Source organism: Larimichthys crocea, unplaced genomic scaffold (assembly GCF_000972845.2).
Source record: "Larimichthys crocea isolate SSNF unplaced genomic scaffold, L_crocea_2.0 scaffold146, whole genome shotgun sequence".
Taxonomy (NCBI): Eukaryota; Metazoa; Chordata; class Actinopteri; family Sciaenidae; genus Larimichthys; species Larimichthys crocea.
In genome coordinates, this window is record NW_020852003.1 from 283,097 (window position 1) to 303,645 (window position 20,549).

Sequence of the window (20,549 nt, forward strand, 5' to 3'; positions counted from 1 at the left end):
CATGTAAAGTTTATCACATTCGTTAACGTCTGTCAGCGAGCTGATATTTGACGTCTTCTAAACTCAATGTTACGGGAATCTTAAAGAAAAAAAAGTATCAAAGTTTAAGTTGAATTTATTGTTCTTGTACAAGAAGGAGCGTTTCACAGTGCAACACACTAAAGGGGTTACAGAGAAAAGGCTCCTCGAGGAACTCTAACTGTTGGTTCTTATACATTTTCCTAAAAATGGGCTGTCTCAACCCCTGTAAATTATTAACAGATAATTTGCATATACAGTCGTCCCTCACTATATCGCGGTTCACTTTTCGCGGACTCGCTGTTTCGCGGATTTTCTTAGCGTAATTTTGCATGCTTTTTTTTACAGCGTACTGTACAGTATGAACGCGCATTGTGTTCTGCGTCCTAAATTGTCTAAGGGAGAACCGCACATGTGTTCAGCGTCCTGATTAACTAAGTGAGTACTGTACAAAATGTGTGTGAAAAGGTGTATAAAGGTGTGTGGTTAGGGGTTTTACGGCCTTAAAACATGTAGAATAATTGTAAAACTTACTTCGCAGATTTCGTTTATTGCGGGTTATTTTTAGAACGTATCCCCCGCGATAAACGAGGGACCACTGTATAGCATCTAAACAGCTTTCTTCAACATATCTCCTAATCAGTAGCCAGTATGTCCCCAATCTAGATGTCACCTCTCTGACCTGTCCCTGACTCATTTTATTCTGGAATCCCTCTGTTCATACATTAACCTGAACTTTACCTTGAACCTTACCCTGCCAGTCTCAGTAAAACATTAATAAATGGAAGTGCCTTCAAGACATGTAACCAAAAAGAACAAACATCGTATAAGTTAAAACATCTAACTAGCTGTGTAACCCTGATTTTTATAACACTCAAACTCTTGCTTCACGCAGCAGAATAAAGACAGAAATAGACAAACTGACCTGTGTTTTAAGCAACAGAAGAGTTAAAAATTAAAACCAAAATAACAAACTGCAACAATAAAACAACTCAAATGTTAAAAGTGAATTAAAACCGATAAGGTGAATAAGCAAAGGGGATAAAAAAGCACAACACGGAATGATCAGCAGTGAATGTCTAAAAACATCTTCAAGTCTTTAGGAGCTTTAGTTTCATTCAAACTGCTAATTTTCTGAACATTTTCTCAACGTTGCAGAAACTCTAGGTAACTGTTAAGTATGATGAGGTTGTCTGACGTTGGTTGATCGGGTTTATCATCAGATAATCAGTTTCTAACAGCAGGACATAGTTGATGCGTGGGTTTAAACCACCTGTGGAGATTAACTTTGTTTAAATCTAACATAGATGAATGTAATGTTAATATTAGAACAGCTTTGAAGTGATACATGTAGTTCAGCACTCATGGAACGACGAAACAAGCTGCTGTATATTGGACTGTATTCATCATAATGAACGCTACTATTGCTGTGTCTCATGCTCGCTATAACTTTATATAACATATAATACTGTATGTTAGTGTTGTGTTTACAAGTGTTCAACTAAAATCAATTAACGCTGTTTAATCATAGAATGTAGCTGTCAACACATCTTTGTAAACTCTCTGTGACAGTTTTCCTCTTCTTGTTGCCTGATATTACAAAGTGTGTGTGTGTGTGTGTGTGTGTGTGTGTGTGTGTGTGTGTGTGTGCATGCCAAAGCTTGCCCAGCTTCTCCCTGAGAGGAAGCAGAAGCTTTCAGCCTCCGCAGGTGAGCTACTGATCCGTGAGTGTGTGTGTGTGTGTGTGTCGGAAGCGTTGCGTTCACAGTCTCAGTAGGTGAGCTGTTGATCTGAGTTCTCTGAGTTTCCCTCAACCATCTGTGGCTACACACACACACACACACACAGACACACACACACACAGCCTGCAGGACCATCACATGACTGCATCTACCTGCCTGTTGACCGGGTACCAAACCACGACGCGTCAGTGTTATGGTAAAGTGCAGCTTGTATGTATGTGTGTCTGTCTGAATGTGTGTTTGTGTGCATTTATGAGTGTGTATATGTGTGTTGGCTGCTGTCCCATCATCCGGGCCAGAGAGTCCGGCTCGCACACAGACTGTCCAGAACTCTCTGCCTCCCTGCCAAAGCACTGACGTAGCCAGCTCGCGCCCCTCTTCTTTGTCTTTGTGTTTTCCTGCAGCTCTCTGCTGTTTCTGCTGAAGACAAACACTGCGAGTTCTCCTGGATACAGTTTTTCATAAACATTATGAATGGATCCATCCGGCGTCTGGTGGTTTTCTTGGCCCACATTATGCCCTGCAGCATCGAGCATCATTTAAACACCACAGCAAAAAAACTGAACCCTGCTGCTGCTCGCCAGGTGTGACCTCCACACATGATGCATCGTCCAGGATCACGCACTTTGTCTTTGTTACGAGGACGCACCCCAAGCAGAGACCTGCAACCTCGGGTTCAACATGATGAATGTGTGATTGAATCCAGCACTGATAACAGAAACACAGTCGTCTTGTTGCATCCTCTTCTCCTGCAATGATTTAACGGCACCTGATTGGAGAATTAGCAAGACCAACTGTTTGAATGTCCACGAGCCAAGTCCGAGTCACACGATGGATGTGGTGGAAGATTTTCTGCTACATTTGGATGGAAACCTGACTTCAGACTCCCGAGGAACAGCAACAGAGTTTAGTTTCTCTGAACGCAGCACTAACATGAGATACGTTTAAAGATCAAGCTTTGTGGATCAAATCAAGTTTATTTGTAAGGCCCTTTACAAAAGCCAGACGGTACCCAAAGGGCTTTACAACAAAGCCATAAAACAATACATAACGTGTACAAAAAACCTTCCAGAAATACGTAAAAAGACAGACTGAGTACACCTGAGGAACGGCACTGCCCGACGGAATAAAACGCCAATCTAAAGCAGTGAGTCTGAAGCTTCGATTTAAAAAGGCTGAGGTCAGCAGTGGTACAAATGCCGTTTGTTCCACAGTCTGGGAGCAGCAACGGCAAAAGAACGATCGCCTCACGATCTAGGGACCTCAAAGAGCGCAGGGCTCTGCACAACTGTGAGGAGTTAAAATCTCTGACAAGTAACAGGGGGGCAAGGCATTAATGGTGTTAAAGACAAACAACAGAAGTTTAATTCTAATGATCGACGGGTTGAAAGTGTTTCACTTTCAGATTCTGGCTCAATCTCAATGAGTTCAAGGACAGGAGCCAAGCTGGGCTGCTCACAGTTTGACCGTTAACAACGAATTGCAGAAATACGAGTTTCTACCCAGAGCTGCTGTAAGTCCGACTCGTGACCCGGGACATCGGAAAGCTGCGATCAATATCGTCCAAGTCTCTGTTTTAATGAATAAATAGAAAAGATAAGATACTATCCAACCTGTGATCGATTCATTCGAGGTAAAGAGAGTGAATGTTTTTAAGGCAGAGCGCACACACACACACACACACACACACACACACACACACACTGCAGGGGAGGGATGTATGTGAATTATTAAAGTTGCCAATTAGACCAGCTGACATTTAGATCAAAAACACCATGACATTGGCCTTTAGGAGCTCTTTCCTTCTCCTATTCACACACACACACACACACACACACACACACACACTCATGCTTGCACTATCTCAAAGGGCAGCAAAGGTAGCAGCGCTCCCAGATAAATGAATTATCACAGAGGAAGGGTCAAACCGAGTGGACTGACCTCAGCGGGGGGCTGAACGCTCAGGCAGGTTTTCTCTCTGACATTTGACAGAAACGTTCGAGTGGCTGGTGCTTTAAACAAACTGTGGTGGTGGATGACGACAGCCCGTCATCCTTTTCTGAAACTTCAGCTCCAGCGAAAACGTTTGTCCAACATCAACACGGTCTCATTGGAAATGAAACCACAACAACAAAACTACCACAGATCACCAGGGGTGTAACGGTACTTGTATTTGTCCTGAACCGTCACGGTTCGGGCGTCACGGTTCGGTGCACGCAGTCATACGACGAATACGTCTGAGTTTTTAAAAAGTCGAGTCCTCACTTTAATCCAGGCGGTAACGAGCCTAAAAGCTGCCAGAAACAGTCCTTACAGAAGAAGAAGAAAAGCGATGGAAAGTGTGGAGGAGGCGCAGGAGACGGCATCACCCCGACATATCTGTCACTGGTGCGAGGACAAAAACGTCTTTGGTGCAGCAACTTATCCCCGCTGCTTTTATGCCGCCTGTTGACACTAACACTGACATCACAGAAGCAGCTGGCGTAGCAGAGGAGAATAAAACATAAAACAGATGTATTAACACATTTGTTTTATGTTTTATTCCATTTATTTGTCACTTTTATAAAATGTTGCAGTCAGTTGCTGTCTGTTCCCGTTGTACCGAAACGTGACCCCCATACCGAGGTACGTACCGAACCGTGACCCCCATACCGAGGTACGTACCGAAACATGACCCCCATACCGAGGAACGTACCGAAACATGACCCCCATACCGAGGTACGTACCGAATCGTGACCCCCATACCGAGGTACGTACCGAAACATGACCCCCATACCGAGGTACGTACCGAAACATGACCCCCATACCGAGGTACGTACCGAAACGTGACCCCCATATCGAGGTACATACCGAACCGTGACCCCCATATCGAGGTACGTACCGAACCGTGACCCCCATACCGAGGTACGTACCGAACCGTGACCCCCATACCGAGGTACGTACCGAACCGTGACTTGTGTGTACCGTGACACCCCTGCAGATCACACATGCACTTACCGCGGCGGTGAGTCCGGGTACAGGTTGTTGACTTGTGACAGAGTCTCTCTGTACGAGTCAAAGTCTAAACCAGGAGGAAAGTCTTCTAAGCAGGTCGATCTCAGCTCTCCGACTGAACCTCCATAGGAAAATCCGTCCAGACCTGCAGAGGACAGATAAAGACACGTGAACGTCTGTCATTCGTACGTCTACGTCTGTAACTCTGGGCTCTGATAGTGAACAGTAGTTAAATACACGTGAGCTGGACGTTTGGTCTCAGACTGACCGTAGCTGGCTCGGAGGTGCGGGTTTCGGAGTCGACTGTCTTTGCGCAGGCTGCCGACGATGATGGTGACGCAGGAGAGGAAGAGGACCAGACCTATAACGATCCCCGCCACCACCAGCGGAGACACCAGGAGAGACGCCTCCCCTCCCGACTCCCTCTCACTGCGGCAGTCTGGGTACTCCCCATGGCTCTGGTTGGAGCTCACTGCAGGGAGACAGAGGAGGTGCTGAGTGTGTGTTTGGACCAATTTAAAATTAAATATATTAAATATTTATATTCTGGTTGAAACCTTGAGTTTTGATTTTAAATATTTACACTCACAGAAAGTTAAAAGATGAGAAACTTTTTGGTTTTTTACTTTGTTCAAACTTAAAGTTTTAAGTTTTATGATTTCATCCAGGATAAACTAATTATTAAACTCTAAATCTGTTACATGTATCCATCTCTTTATCGCACCATGGGGTCGCGTTACATAACAGCTGCCATTGTATCATCGAGGACTTATTCCATTTCAGTGTGTGACAGATAATTAGAGCCATACACACACACACACACACACACACACACACACACACAGTCAGTCATCTTCATCATTAGATTACAGGATGATCCTGTTCCCCTCGGGTTCTGTTCAGTGTCTCATCTGTCTGTTTGCTCAGCCTCTGTCTAACACACTGTGTGTGTGTGTGTAATGCTACATGGAGCTGCATGTTCCAGTTTTGGACGTCATGTCATGTGACTCTCTAGATTTAAATGCACTAAAATCAGGAGGTTCATCACTGGCACAAAGTTAATCCTGTAATATCAGATTCTACATCCTGTTGACCCACACTGACCTGTGATCAGGTGACCCACACTGACCTGTGATCAGGTGACCCACACTGACCTGTGATCAGGTGAACGGTGTCTCTGTCATTCGTACGTCTGTTCTCACACTATGTAACTTTGGGCTCCGGGTCGGGAGAAGTACGTAACGCTTTGCGGCACTAAGTCACACAGCAGCAACTATTTCACTGATTCTGGTGAAACTGGATCATATTTTATGGAGGAAATGTTTTCTGGTTTTCCCTCTGATGTCCTCCGGCTGCTCCGCCTCAACTCTCTGTGATTTACAGAGTTTATGATGGACAGTGAAGTAAACTGCTGACAGCTGTAGCTGCTGTTAGCTGCTGTTAGCTCAGTCTGTTAGCTGCTGTTAGCTCAGTCTGTTAGCTGCTGGTAGCGGGTAATGTAACCCGGCTCAGCACAGATATCTTTATATTTACAGTGTTCTGAATGAAACACAGTGAAATGTTTGTATCTGTCTTGAAAACGTTTCACAGGGCTTCCAACATCTGTGACGTTGAGCTGGACGACATGTTTCCTGCTGCTTCCTCACAGCTCTGAACATGAATCAGGAGAAACATTTGAAATGATTTACACTCATAATATCATTTTCATTTCTGTCTCTCTGCTTCTCTGTGGCTCACTCCTGAGCGTCTGACTCTGTTCTACAGTAATTTGGTTTCACAGATTCCCGAGAAGAGGAAAATGTTCTGTCACCCCAACGATTCCCAGCAGACTCTCTCTCCTCCTCTCACACACTTCTTCTCCTCCGTCTCCCTCTGCTAACGTGATTTTCTCTTCATTTCATTTCGCCTCTCATCTCTTCTTCATAAACTTCATTTTCTCTTGTTCTCTCCGCAGAGAATTCACAGGGAAATCTATAATTATATAGATTTAAATTCAGATAAAGCTCACTCCTCTGTAACATCACACACAGACAAACTCCTAATAATCTTCTCCTCTGTCCACCACTGTGAAATATCTTCATACCTGTCAGATGATCCTCTGAGTTTTCATCTGGCATCAACATCAGTTTAAAATTTAAAAATACCAGCAAAAGTACAAAAGTTGTGATGTTCAGAGGCCAATATTCTACTTCATGAAGCTCTACGTTAAGTCACAGAGAGAGGGCCATGGCAGGTGTACAAAGTGAAAAGGTTTTGGTTTATTGATAATAAACACAACCTTTCACTAAAGAAGTGCTGTGTGTGCTTAAATATTACCAAATAATGTCTTAAGAAGCAGATACTGTATGGCAAGATCGGACAACATGTTATGTTGTAGCAATATCAGGACAAGAAACATGATGTTCATTACAAGCAGAAAACCAAAAAAGGAAATTATCAGTGTGGAGGTGTCTGACACAGCCCACTTTAAGAAAACGGTTAAAGCTCCTCGAGGAACCTTTTCTCTGTGTGTTGCACTGTTAAACGCTCCTTCTTGTACAAGAATAATAAATTCAACTTAAACTTTAATACTTTGAATCCAGTCCTCCTTATTCAAGGCTTCTACAAGCTCCGTTTCTTAAGTCAGAGTGGATTATGATTTGTTTCTTTGGTTCATCATTTATTTGGGTCTGCCGACACAAACTGGACTGCACTGTGTCCCCTGTTTGTATCATCATGGAAATATCAAAACATGTGTGATATTACCAGAAGGTCGATGCAGTCAGTCGAACAGGCGGCAGAGTTTAGAGTCGGGTTTAATTTGCCGTGTCGCTCTTATTTTACTGAGAAACCTTCATGTTGGTCTAACACTAAAATAACGCTTATCTAACAGGAAAATAACGCTGGCATAGAGTTGTTGCGTTTGTACAGACACACAGTTTATCTTTGTGGATTATATTGATGCTGAACTGACGGACAGACTTTATCTCATGTGTTTTTACGGACACGTAATGTAACCGAAGCTTCTGTACGAGCTCCTCGCCCTGTAAGATTCAAAACTATTCTCTCCACTTCGATGTGACTTAAGACCACGGAGGAGGAGAACTTAAGATACACAAACAAAGAGAGAGGACAGACACAGAAGAAACAGAGAGAGATAAAGACGGAGAGAGGGAAGGACTGTAATAAATGGTGATAGTGTTACATTTAAAACCCTGAGGGGACTGGACCCAGCTGCAGAGTGAAAGCAGTGAAAGAGGAGAGAAATGTAGTTTATATCTGTGTGTGTCTGAGTGTAAAAATATTAGCACTGCATGCCCATCGCGTGACATAAATCAGTGTAAATGAACAGAGGGAAAACCATAAATCTCAAGAACACACGTCATAAATCTTCTGCGCAGCACGGCGTCATGTGTTATCTGTCCTTCATCGACATCGAGTGACAGAACAGCAGCTACAGCGTGAAGACAAGAGGAGACACGTCTTCAGTTTAAAGGCTGGACATGAAGGTCACCACGAAAAAACACACGAGAAAAGAAGCTACTCAAAACTCTGATTCTTCCTGATGGACAGTGAAGTAAACTGTAGCTGCTGTTCAGCTCAGTTTGTTAGCCGGGCTGTGAACTCAGAGCAGTGTTTGTATGTTTGTTTTTGGCCAGAACTTTCCGCCTCAACTCTCTGTGATTTACAGAGTTTATGACGGACAGTGAAGTAAACTGCTGACAGCTGTAGCTGCTGTTAGATCATGTTAGCTCAGTCTGTTAGCTGCTGTTAGCTCATGTTAGCTCAGTCTGTTAGCTGATGTTAGTGTTTTTGGCCAGAACTTTCTGCCTCAACTCTCTGTGATTTACAGAGTTTCCTGACGGACAGTGAAGTAAACTGCTGACAGCTGTAGCTGCTGTTAGCTCAGTTCGTCTGAGTTAACGAACTGAGTGTTTGTACCAACAGGCGTTATGGACGACCAGGAAGAAGAAGAGGAGGTAACCAGGCTCAGCAGCTTCTATGGACATGATGGCAGAGGAGCAGAGAGTGAAGAGGACGCTGACGGAGGAAGCTAAGAAGAGTTGTTGGTGAAATAAAACTGGGCTGCTAAATCACAAAAATACCAATGTCCCGTGCTTGTTACGGAGCGTCTTGCTCAGAGGCACATCAGCAGGTCTCCTGCATTAGAGATATATATATATATATATGTTCATATATAATGAAACGGCAACAGAGGTAATTCACTTTGACAGCTTGTCACTAAAGCTCACTGTTGAACAGCCTGCACACCACAGTGTGTTACAAAAAGCCACTTCAGAATCCTGAAGCTGACACCGGCTCTGAGCCCAGTGTTCGTTTGCTGCCTTTAAACATACGTGAAGTTTTTCACACTGTGGCTGCATCTTCTACGTCCTGATAGAGATGACACATCTCAACGTTTCTCTGGTTTCAGCTGCAACTTAAGCAGAGAAAAACAGGTACGCGCGACAAGATGAAATAATAGTTTGAGTAATACAGCCATGACTTTGAGAGCTTATACACACTGATATGGTTTATCAAGACAAAACAGTCAAATGACTGTGAGCAGAGGCTGCCAAACTAAATACTTAGACATAGACACGCTGTTATTTTACAGATATTCTCAAATTACAGTTGTCACTATAACGCAGTTCACCTTTCACCTCTCGCTGTTTCGCAGATTTTTTTAGTGTAATTTAGCTTTTTTTACAGCGTACTGTACAGTATGAACGCACATTGTGTTCTGCGTCCTGATTGGCTAAGGGAGTACTGTACAAAATGCGTTCGGCGAGCCAGATTTACAGAAATGTTCAATCGACTGCAAACGAGCTGCAAGGGAAAAGGCAGAGTTACTGTAATAATTTCTTATGTGTCAAACCTCGTAGATTGATCATTAAAATTAAATCTGTTAAAAATGTTTGGGCTTGAAAACAGGTTTGGATCTTTGGTTTCATTTACTAATACAGTATTGTACTTATTTCTGTTAAATCTGCCAAAGTTTGAACTTTGAGAGTTTAAATAAGAGAGAAATGTGAGAAAATGTTAATGCCTGTCTGAGAAAAGTGAATAAAAGTGTGTGGTTAGGGGTTTACGGCCTTAAAACATGGATAATAATTGTAAAAAATAAAGATTACTTTGCGGATTTCGTTTATTGCGGGTTATTTTTAGATAAACGAGGGACCACTGTATTACGATCAAACACCTTGAATAAAGTGACAACACTAATTACAAAGATAAAAACTAAGCTACAAATTAAATTATTTGTAATTTTACATTAATTTGTATGAATTTTAAAAGCAGGAAAATACTGTGTGAATAATATACAAATATATAATTTGTCATTATTGGCACGATGGTTAAAATAACAGTTTGCTTGTTAATTTACAGCCAGTGTCTGTAATCTTAGATTTTTGTATACGATTTTAAAATTGTAAAATTGAGTTGTTTGTGTGTGTGTGTGTGTGTGTGTGTGTGTGTGTGTGTGTGTGTGTGTGTGTGTGTGTGTGTGTGTGTGTGTGTGTGTGTTTTGGGGATTCACTCATTCTCCAGTCATTTATTTTTGGGTGTCACAAGCTATAAAGGTTAAGAGCCTGTGATACTGACTGCTGCTGCGTACGCAGCTTCACTTTGTACATTAGCTGCATACATTATAGAGAAGCATCAAGCGGCCACTCAGATTCAAGCTGACAGCTTGTCGTTATGAGTTACAGCCACCTTCTCTTCAGTATGAAATATACCATAGTGCCGGCTGACGGTACATCGAGGCAGAAAGACCTCGTCCTGGCAGAATGTTCAATAAGAGACGACAACAAACTCGATTTACGCCAACACTGGCATCGATGTTGATTTTCCAGGAGGGACAAACGTGAATAACTGCAGTGCTAACGGCCCAGTGGAATATAACATTAATAACATTCATTAGAGTTTAATGAGCAGAAAATAAGAATTGTTGTGTTTGGGACTTTGAACCGCCATGGAGTCAGCCACTACACCGCGAGATCCTTCACACCGGTCCTCTAAAGGAGCGTGCACCATTTTTACTTAGAGTCTTAAAGGTCTTTACATTTCTTGCTACAGTCTGGACATGCATGTGCAGAGACTCGAACATTCAGTCCATGCAGGTGTGATTGATTCATAAAAGACACACCGTGAGAGTCCGTCTCTCCGTCTTCCATCCTTCTTCAACCCTTCGTCTTTCCCTTTCTTTCCATGTTTTCAGGCTGCACTTCACGAGAACATTCAGAGCCTCAACAAACCACTGCACACGTTTCCTCTTTTGATACACACACATGTATCTACACACACCCCTCCTGAGATTTCAGCGTCCTCCTCGAGGTCAGGACTCTGCACTGCACTGTACAATACAAACTTTTCATTTTTTACAGTGCACTGTAGGAAAACTAATACGAGGTGACTGATTATCTCAAGTCTGTTTGTTAAGAAACTTAAAGTGAGTCAAATCCAATCTTCAAAGACTAATTAGCTAATGGACAACATTTATCACATTTGACACTGGAGGCTAATTAGGACGGTTGCATATAACAATCAGTATCAATGCAGTTAGAGCAGTAAAGCTCATTAGGATGCATTAACATCATTGCTGTCTCTGAGCGCACAGCTGGATGTTTTAAAGCAATCAGTCTAAGTGGTATCGAAGAAGATTCTCCAGCACAGCGTGCGGCCGTTTCTCAAACTTTGAACATTCTGTCGACATTAAAACATTTATTTCTTTAAGTCCAGGAAAAGGAAGCAGATGTTTTTTGTTCTCGTCTGGACTCTCTTGGCCCTGAAAGACGTCTGTGGCATCAGGTTGAGTTGAGGCTTCATAAAAAGAGACGAGAGATTTTATCTTCTTTCTGGTGCATCGCTTTTATATCTACGACTCTAAAAGATTCAAATATGTGAACACGTTGAACTGAACTTTAAAGCTGTCGAAGCAACATCAGAACTTTCCGCCTCAACTCTCTGTGATTTACAGAGTTTATGATGGACAGTGAAGTAAACTGCTGACAGCTGTAGCTGCTGTTAGCCCAGTTCGTCAGCTTGGCGGTGAGCTCAGAGCGACGGGTACAACTGAGTGTTTGTACCAACAGGTGTTATGGACTACCAGGAAGAAGAAGAAGAGGTAACCAGGCTCAGCAGCCTCTATGGACATGATGGCAGAGGAGAAGAGAGTGAAGAGGACGCTGACGGAGGAAGCTAAGAAGAGAAAAGGAGAGAGTGAGCGAGCAAGAAGCCGCCGGACAAGAGTAAATGTGGGACTGACTTTTAGTGGTTGGTGAGAGCTTGGTGAAATAAAAGGCTGAAAGACAGACGCCGAGCTGGGCTGACTGCTGCTGGACTAGGCAGTGATATCAGCTGCTGCTGTAATCAGAAGAAATACTTGAGTACACCACAGTGGGATTACACTCTGACACTGGAGGCATCAAATCACACGAATACCACAGATAAATAACCGCTTGCGTCCTTTCAGCATCTTCTATATTTTTGTATCCTGATGACAGTTTAATGGGCTGCATGAGCACCAAATAAAACATGACTGATGAAGCGACATGGGGATGATATTAGCTGTATTGCTTACAGAGAGGGGCCCAGGCTCTGCTGGACTGGTCCATGGCCCAGGCTCTGCTGGACTGGTCCATGGTCCAGGCTCTGCTGGACTGGTCACCTGGTGTTCTTGTCTGTCACGAGTCCGAAAACTTCTGTGTACCGCACGTTGTTTCTTTGCTAATCAGACAGAAGGTTTTTGTCTGCATTCAAGTCTGGCACGTTGGCACTAAACATCTTTGGGTCTTCCAAACGTTGTTCATTGTTATAGACTGACTGAATGTTTGGAGACTTTTCACACCCAGGTCTGCAGGGACTCGGCTGGGTCATGGCTGTAGTTCCTCCCTCAGAATGAATCTGACCGGACGACAGTAACAGACTGACGCTAACTAACCTCTCAGCTGGTTGTTATTGTTCCATTAGAATATTATGTATGATTGTTTAGACGAGAGAGTTTGGTTCAAATACAGGAGCCACTGGGGCGACACCAGTCCATCTCTAAACTCCATCCATCCATCTATACGTCTCTTCTCTTATCCCTCCATCCACCTAACTTTGCATACAAAACATTCATCTATGTATACGTCCATACAAACCCCTGTATGTTCATAGATTCTCGTCAGGGGAAGATTAGATGACTTTTAGGTGGCGAGCCGCTCTGTCTTGAATCTTTAGCGCCTGCTGAACCTATAATTCCATTCTTCAGCCCTACGAGTGTGTTGATGAGAATACACCCTGTGTTTTCTCAGGGCATGTTTTACTTTAAAGTGTGTGTTCAGCATCAGAAGCAGCAGGATGACCTCGAGTCTCCGAGCCCCCCTCGGGATACCGGAGATATTCCACCGCTTGCAGAAACAATGCTGCTCCTCCTTTTCTGACACGTGAGCAGTCCTAATGCTAAAAATATCCCTTTCACAAAGACTCAGAGAAAACACAGCAGACTGCTTCTGTTGAACATGCAGCGAGTGTACCTGTCAGTCTGATGAAGCTTCTGTTTAGTAAAAGACAAAAGCAAAGAGTGAACAGGAAGGCAGGACGGACAAAAGGTAGCAACACAAAATCACAAAGAGTCAAAGTAAAACAACAAACTTAATGTGAGGCCTGGCTGCTGTAACTCCTCCTGTAACACCTCTTCAACAAAGCGCTGCAGCTTTGCACATCGCCCCGATTTCAGCATCACCACATCGACTTCACTTCAGGATCAACTTCAAAATCCTCCTGATTGTCTAGAAACCTCTCCATATCTCAGAACTCACCCCCTACAGAACCTGCACCCAAAGGCCTCGGAGGTCACCTCAGCTCAGTCTGCTCTTTTAACTTTTAATTCAGATTTTTATAACAGAACTGGAGAAGTGAAACTCATGGACTCAATACAAGAGAACTAATTAACTAATTAACTAAACAGGTGAAGCAGAAAACAAGCGTGAAAAAGACAAAGACAGGACACTGAAGAAAGACTGTCCCACAAAAGGAGAGGGGAAACAATGCACATTTAAAAATACACTCAAAGTATGAACAAGATAAAAATAGATGAGTGTGTGGACAGAATGTTGTATTTGTACGTTTTAATTAGCCTGTTCTTGTGTTTCCTCATCAAACAGCTGGTTTGGCTGAAGATCCTGAAGATGGACAGTCGTAGTTTGGACAACAGTCAACAACAAATCCTCCTTTTACCTTTAAACATTCTTAACTTAACACGTGTCAGGGGATCTTGAGAGTATCAGGTCTGACAGTAAAACATGCACGGTATCTTGATTTGCAGAAGAGGAAGTCGGGACACAAAGTGACGGATGTTATCTCCTCATTTGTGGAACAACCTTCCTCCAACCTGGTCGAAGGACAGCAGAGGGCTCACGGAGAACATCTCTGCCTCCGTTTCATTGCTATCTCGCTGTTCCCCTTCCTCTCCTCTCTCTGATCCTCCCTGTTGTTGTATTGAACTGTTGCCAGGAGGGCTCCGGTGTTGGAGGAGGAGGGAGGACGCTGGCCCTAAATCATCATGTCGCATTAGCACTGAAGCAGGAAGAGTGGGAGGAGGAGGAGGAGGAGGAGGAGGAGGAGGCCCTGAACACAGCAGTAAAAACCCAACACAACAATAGGGATCTGTTTCACCTCTGCTGCACCTGTGACCACACCCGAAAGTGATGTCACTGAGTCAAACAACAACAGAACCAAACCAGAACCAAAGATCCTGTCAGACGGATGTGTCACTACATACTGTTTAAGACCTGTACGTAGTCTCCATGAAGAGTTCCCGTCTGCACACCTGCCAACCAATCAGCAGTCTGCAGTGTTTAGTTTCTGCTCGGCTCAGGCCCAGGTACTAAAAGAGTCCAACAACTTCACAGAGGAGCAACGATCATAGTGAAAGCATGAAGAAAAGATTTGTCTGCAGCGAGGTCAACACGAGACATGAAGAAGTCCTCAGGCCTGATGCTGGTTCAAGGCTGACAGCTCATCAGGGTGAGTGACAGGTGCAGCGGTATGAACGGCGTGACGATGAGAGGTCGAGACCACACACACACACACACACACACACACACATTGCTGACTCCCGGTAAAAAGTCAAATCATAGGTGATATTGGATGTTGACAGACAGCAGCTACACACAAAACTGCAGCTTGGTAAGCTTGCATAGCAGAGGGTAGCAGGGTTCTTTGAAATCTAACCAGAAGCACGCCCACAAAGACACACAAAGACACAAACAATAAGCACAAAGAGACACCAAACAATGTCTATGAGATTGTACACGTCCACAACAAGACAAACCACGGATGCAAAGAGATGCAAAAACGTTTAAAACAGCCACAAAAAGACACAAAACGAGCACAAAGACATAAAATTACCACGAAAATATCTAAATTGACCAAAAAAAATGCACAAAACTGACACAAGGACACACAAAAACACGTGAAACAAGCACATAGACACATGAATCGTCTACAAAGAATTGCAGAACAAACAACAAAGACTATAGAGCACAAATATGAACCTAAACAGATGAACCCCCACGTTCACCCCGTTCCTCACATCCTTTCCTCACATCCTTTCCTCACCTCCTCACACCTCCGTCAGTACATCAGGACGAGTGTAAACAAACAACGACTGATATTATCACCAAGACCCGTCACTTTTTTACTCATTCTAGCTTCTATTCAAGAGTTTCTGATGGTATCTGCACACTTTGTGCTTGTCTGAATGTAGCAGCTCTTTCATTCAGTAAAAAAATCAAATGTCATCCACCGAGCTGAGCCGAGCCGAGCTGAGCCGAGCCGAGCCGAGCTGACAGTGAAACCTCAGAGCGTACTGGCATCGATCTACAATGAGGTTTAACCTCTAACATCGTTACACTGCAGTGTGTCCACACACACGTATCCATATCAAATTAGGATGTGTATTTAGATGAGGTAGTATGTGGGTCACAAACCATCAGCGTGAATGTGGGTCAGAATACATCACGCAGCCCCTTAATCTCTCCCTCTCTTCGTCTCTCTCTCTCTCCCATGTGGGCTCGATGGCAGAGAGACAGATTATCGCACCCTGCTGGCCCACATTCCTCCTTTCCCCTCCTTTAATCATCCACCCCTTTTTCTTCCTCACTCGTTCAACCTCCGACCATCGCTCGTTGTTGTTGTCAATTATTTGGATCTCAACAAAACAACCACCGACCCGCTAATTAGACCTAATTGAGACGACGTCAGGACTCCTGAATTATGGGGAGTCATGACGCAGCAGAATGAGGTTTTATAACATGAGATCTTTCTATTTTTGTTCTGAGTTTATGCTTCGTCAGCAGATACACAATGAGGATAGATGAAGACATCACACAGAGCGAGCATTCACATGAGGAAACTCTTCTAACAGGGACAAAACAAGAGGATTCAGACCTCATGCTGGGTTCTGTCTTTGTTTGACATGAGCAGATCGATTGTTTGGGAGACTGACTGCAGGGTCACATTCACCTGAGTGAAGTCATCCTGAAATAAATACGACTGTCTGCTGTGTTCAGCAGCATGGTGTTCGTCAGTAAGTGCACAGACGGATTATCATGACCACCGCCCTGGACACAAACTCACCACGGGCCCTGGACACAAACTCGCCACGGGCCCTGGACTTAAATTCACCACGGGCCCTGGACTCAAACTCACCACGGGCCTCGGACACAAACTCGCCACAGGCCCTGGACTCAAACTCGCCACGGGCCTCGGACACAAACTCGCCACGGGCCCTGGACACAAACTCGCCACGGGCCCTGGACACAAACTCACCACGGGCCCTGGACACAAACTCGCCACAGGCCCTGGACTTAAACCCACCACGGGCCCCGGACTCAAACTCGCCACGGGCCCCGGACTCAAACTCGCCACAGGCCCTGGACTCAAACTCACCACGGGCCCCAGACACAAACTCACCACGGCCCCGGACTCAAACTCGCCACGGGCCCCGGACACAAACTCACCACGGGCCCCAGACACAAACTCACCACGGCCCCGGACTCAAACTCGCCACGGGCCTCGGACACAAACTCGCCACGGGCCCCGGACACAAACTTGCCAGGGGCCCTGGACTCAAACTCACCACGGGCCCTGCCTACACACGCAAACAGTGTGCGCGCAAAGGCGCTGTTCCCATTACGGCAACACAACCACAAAAAAACGGTGACGTAACACCTGATCACAGGTCAGTGTGGATCACTGTCTACCTGACATATCTGTTATTCTGAATGGACCTCCTGGGATTACTGATTTTCCTCAAAGGAAATGAAGAGACAACACAAGTCCGACCTCCTCAGATGAACGTCAAGTGTTATAACTGTTCACTGTGTCAGTGCATGAAGCATGGAGTGTTTGATAAAATCAGAAATATTCAGATCCACGTGGTTCTCTGGGAGCTCTGTTGTGTTGTGACATGGCAGGAAAAAGGAAATTAGTCACATTGTCACCAAAAACATCTGAGCCTCACACTCTCTGGTCACACGGCGTATTTTACCGGATGGTCTCGGAGGAGATGGTCGAGCGTGTACATGTACGGGCACACACGGCGTCGCTGGGAAGTGTGTGTGCGTCAGTCGAGGATATTTTCTGCTCAGCTGAAGACTTGATTAACCAATCATAGCCGGATTTAAAATGCTCCCCGGCCATTTGGAGTCGAATCCGTGAGGCTCATTCACCAATCAGCAGTGGCGTTTCATTGGCACCGGCCAATCATGGCTCGATCTGAGGTGTTTATTGATCAATCAAGGCTGGATTTGCAGAGGTCACCGACCAATCACAGGAGGATATACAGCAGGGTTCAGAGAGACGGAGTGATTTATCTGTACTTTTAAAAATAGAAACACATTTTTATTCTCTGTGTTTTCTCTGTGCATCGACACAATCAGACCACAGGAAGTCTCCGATGCACCTGCTCGTCAACAGCTGCAAGTAGATTTCACTACAAGCTAACGAGCAAACTCCAGGCTTTAACGTTTGAATATTTCCTTTACATCATCGTGCCGGTCTGCAGGTTTGAATACCCAACACACTCCGACCTTTTGGACCTGAAGTTACAGGAGAAAATCTGAGCAAAATCACGGCATCATGGCCCGTCCAATAACAAAGAGAGACCGTCACTGACACACACATCTGCCGACCTATCAGACGATCTGTCAGATCACCGACCAGAGGATTACACCCAAACCAGTAAGCGCCTGTGGCTAAAAGCAACTGGAGCAGTCCGTTTCAAACAGACCTCCACCTTCTGAATTATGATGAATTACAGGACTCTGCTTCACCCTCCTGTAGGCGATCATGACCAGTGAGGAAAAGGTGGAGGAGAGCGAGAGGAGATAATGAAATAGAGGTGTAGAGCAGAGGAAGAGGTGAAACACACACAATATTACAGTGAACATACAGTATGTCAATGTGAAATTACAATATGATGATACAACAAGTGTTTTCACAGTAATCCAACCACAACAATACTCTAAAATTACAGTATGGTGCTGTGCCCTATGATTACAGTATGTACATGTGATTTATGAACACGAACCCACGAGGCAAGAGTCAATGTGAGACTGACTTTTAGTCATTGGTGTAAACTGCTGACAGCTGTAGCTGCTGTTAGCTCATGTCAGCTCAGTCTGTTAGCTGCTGTTAACTCATGTTAGCTCAGTCTGTTAGCCAGTTTGTAAATACTGTTGTAGCGTTTGTACCACAGGCGTTTTGGACCACTGTGAAGAAGAAGAAGAAGAAGAAGAAGAAGAAGAAGAGGCAGTCAGCAGCTTCTATGGACATGATGGCAGAGGAGAAGAGAGTGAAGAGGACGCTGACGGAGGAAGCTAAGAAGAGAAAAGGAGAGAGTGAGCGAGCAAGAAGCCGCCGGACAAGAGTAAATGTGGGACTGACTTTTAGTGGTTGGTGAGAGCTTGGTGAAATAAAAGGCTGAAAGACAGACGCCGAGCTGGGCTGACTGCTGCTGGACTAGGCAGTGAGATCAGCTGCTGCTGGGTCTGGTTCTGGTTCTGGTTCTGGGCTGACTGCTGCTGGACTAGGCACTGATATCAGCTGTTGTTGTTGTTGTTGTTGTTGTTGTTGTTGTTGTTGCTCTGTAACATGTTTCAGGTACAGTAGTTTAGCATCAGGAAACCTTCTAACATTGTATATCACATGTTCAATTAGACCTGAAGTACTGAAGCCACTTGCTGACAAACACAAAGAGGTTTTTCTATGGTCATATTTATTTCAGGACTGACCCTGCAGTCAGCTTTTAGCTCAGCAGAGCGCTCCCAACAATCCATCTGCTTCAAATATTAAAAAATAAACTATAACAACGGGTCATTTGATGTTTGATACACATCCGTCCATCCGTCCATCCGTCCATCCGTCCATCCGTCCACGGTGACACTGAGCAGTCCATTTCTAAATGACAGAGCTAATGAACTGAAGAGGCTGCAGTCAAAGGGAGGCGGTGTTAGTCAATATTGGCACCAAAAGACATTTACCCTTCACTTCTCCTTCCTCCTCTCCTCTTTTTTTCTTATTCTCTCAAACGTTCCAAGCCACCTCCCTCAATTTCCCTCTCCTCCTCCCTCGAGAGCGACACCCATTCCTCGCTGCTGTCCATCTCTTTTTCCTGGTTTCATCTACATCTCATCCTTCCTTTTATTTTATTGCACCTGTGCTTCATCAACTCACAGATAGATAGATAGATAGATAGATAGATAGATAGATAGATAGATAGATAGATAGATAGATAGATAGATAGATAGATAGATAGATTTAAATGCAGGTACACACACACAACCTTGACCACCTGTGGTGTGTATTAATTGTCTATGGGCCCTGATGGGGGTTAGTGAGCTGGAACAGCCTTGGTATTTACTGACCTGCTGGGCCGTGAAATCTCTCTGCATACGCGCACGGCTCATATCCATTTAAATAGATTTAAATAAACGACCTTACACTGTGACTAGATTGGACTCAGACGGACAGATGGATGGATGGATGGATGCATGGACAGTCAAAGAGAGATAGGTGGAGGAGATAGAAGGTAAAATGCCGTTAAATGAAGTTTTCCCCTCCCATTTCCATAAAGCATGGGAATGTGATGATTGATGGCTCGGTGGCGGGAAGGCGAGGCGTGGCGGCGTGGCGGCGCTGATAGATGGAGGGAAGATGTGTGCAGCGAGGGGGAACAGACGGAGATTCCATTTCAGATCTGATGCCACGCACACGCCGCTGCTCTAATATGTAGATTGTGTTTAGCCTTTATCTTTAGCAGAGATATGAGACACACACACACACACACACACACACACACATCTCAACACTGCATAGATATTTGTGTTTTTGGAATTTGTTGCAAAATTTGTTGTAGTGTCATCGCAATGTGGTAACTATGTCCAGCTGTACTCGAGTATTTCTTCTGATTACATTACTTCTGATCAGCCACTAAAAGTCAGTCCCACATTTACTCTTGTCCGGCGGCTTCTTGCTCGCTCACTCTCTCCTTTTCTCTTCTTAGCTTCCTCCGTCAGCGTCCTCTTCACTCTCTTCTCCTCTGCCATCATGTCCATAGAAGCTGCTGACTGCTGGGCCTGTAAACCTCTTCTTCTTCTTCTTCTTCTTCTTCTTCACAGTGGTCCAAAACGCCTGTGGTACAAATGCTACAACAGTATTTACAAACTGGCTAACAGACTGAGCTAACAGCAGCTAACAGACTGAGCTAACATGAGCTAACAGCAGCTAACAGACTGAGCTAACAGCAGCTAACAGACTGAGCTAACA

General features: G+C 44.5%; 1 protein-coding gene across 2 annotated transcripts in view; it reads right to left on the reverse strand.

Moving 5' to 3' along the window:
- The window catches only part of bean1 (brain expressed, associated with NEDD4, 1), a 45,218-nt gene that overhangs the window by 9,049 nt on the left and 15,620 nt on the right, over positions 1 to 20,549 (reverse strand). For both annotated transcript variants that reach the window (XM_019274523.2, XM_019274522.2), the window contains 2 exons: positions 5,023 to 5,226; positions 4,758 to 4,899 (listed from right to left, as the gene is read on the reverse strand). In XM_019274523.2, coding sequence (XP_019130068.1) covers positions 4,758 to 4,899; positions 5,023 to 5,226 — 346 coding nt within the window. The remainder of the gene's footprint in view (positions 1 to 4,757; positions 4,900 to 5,022; positions 5,227 to 20,549) is intronic.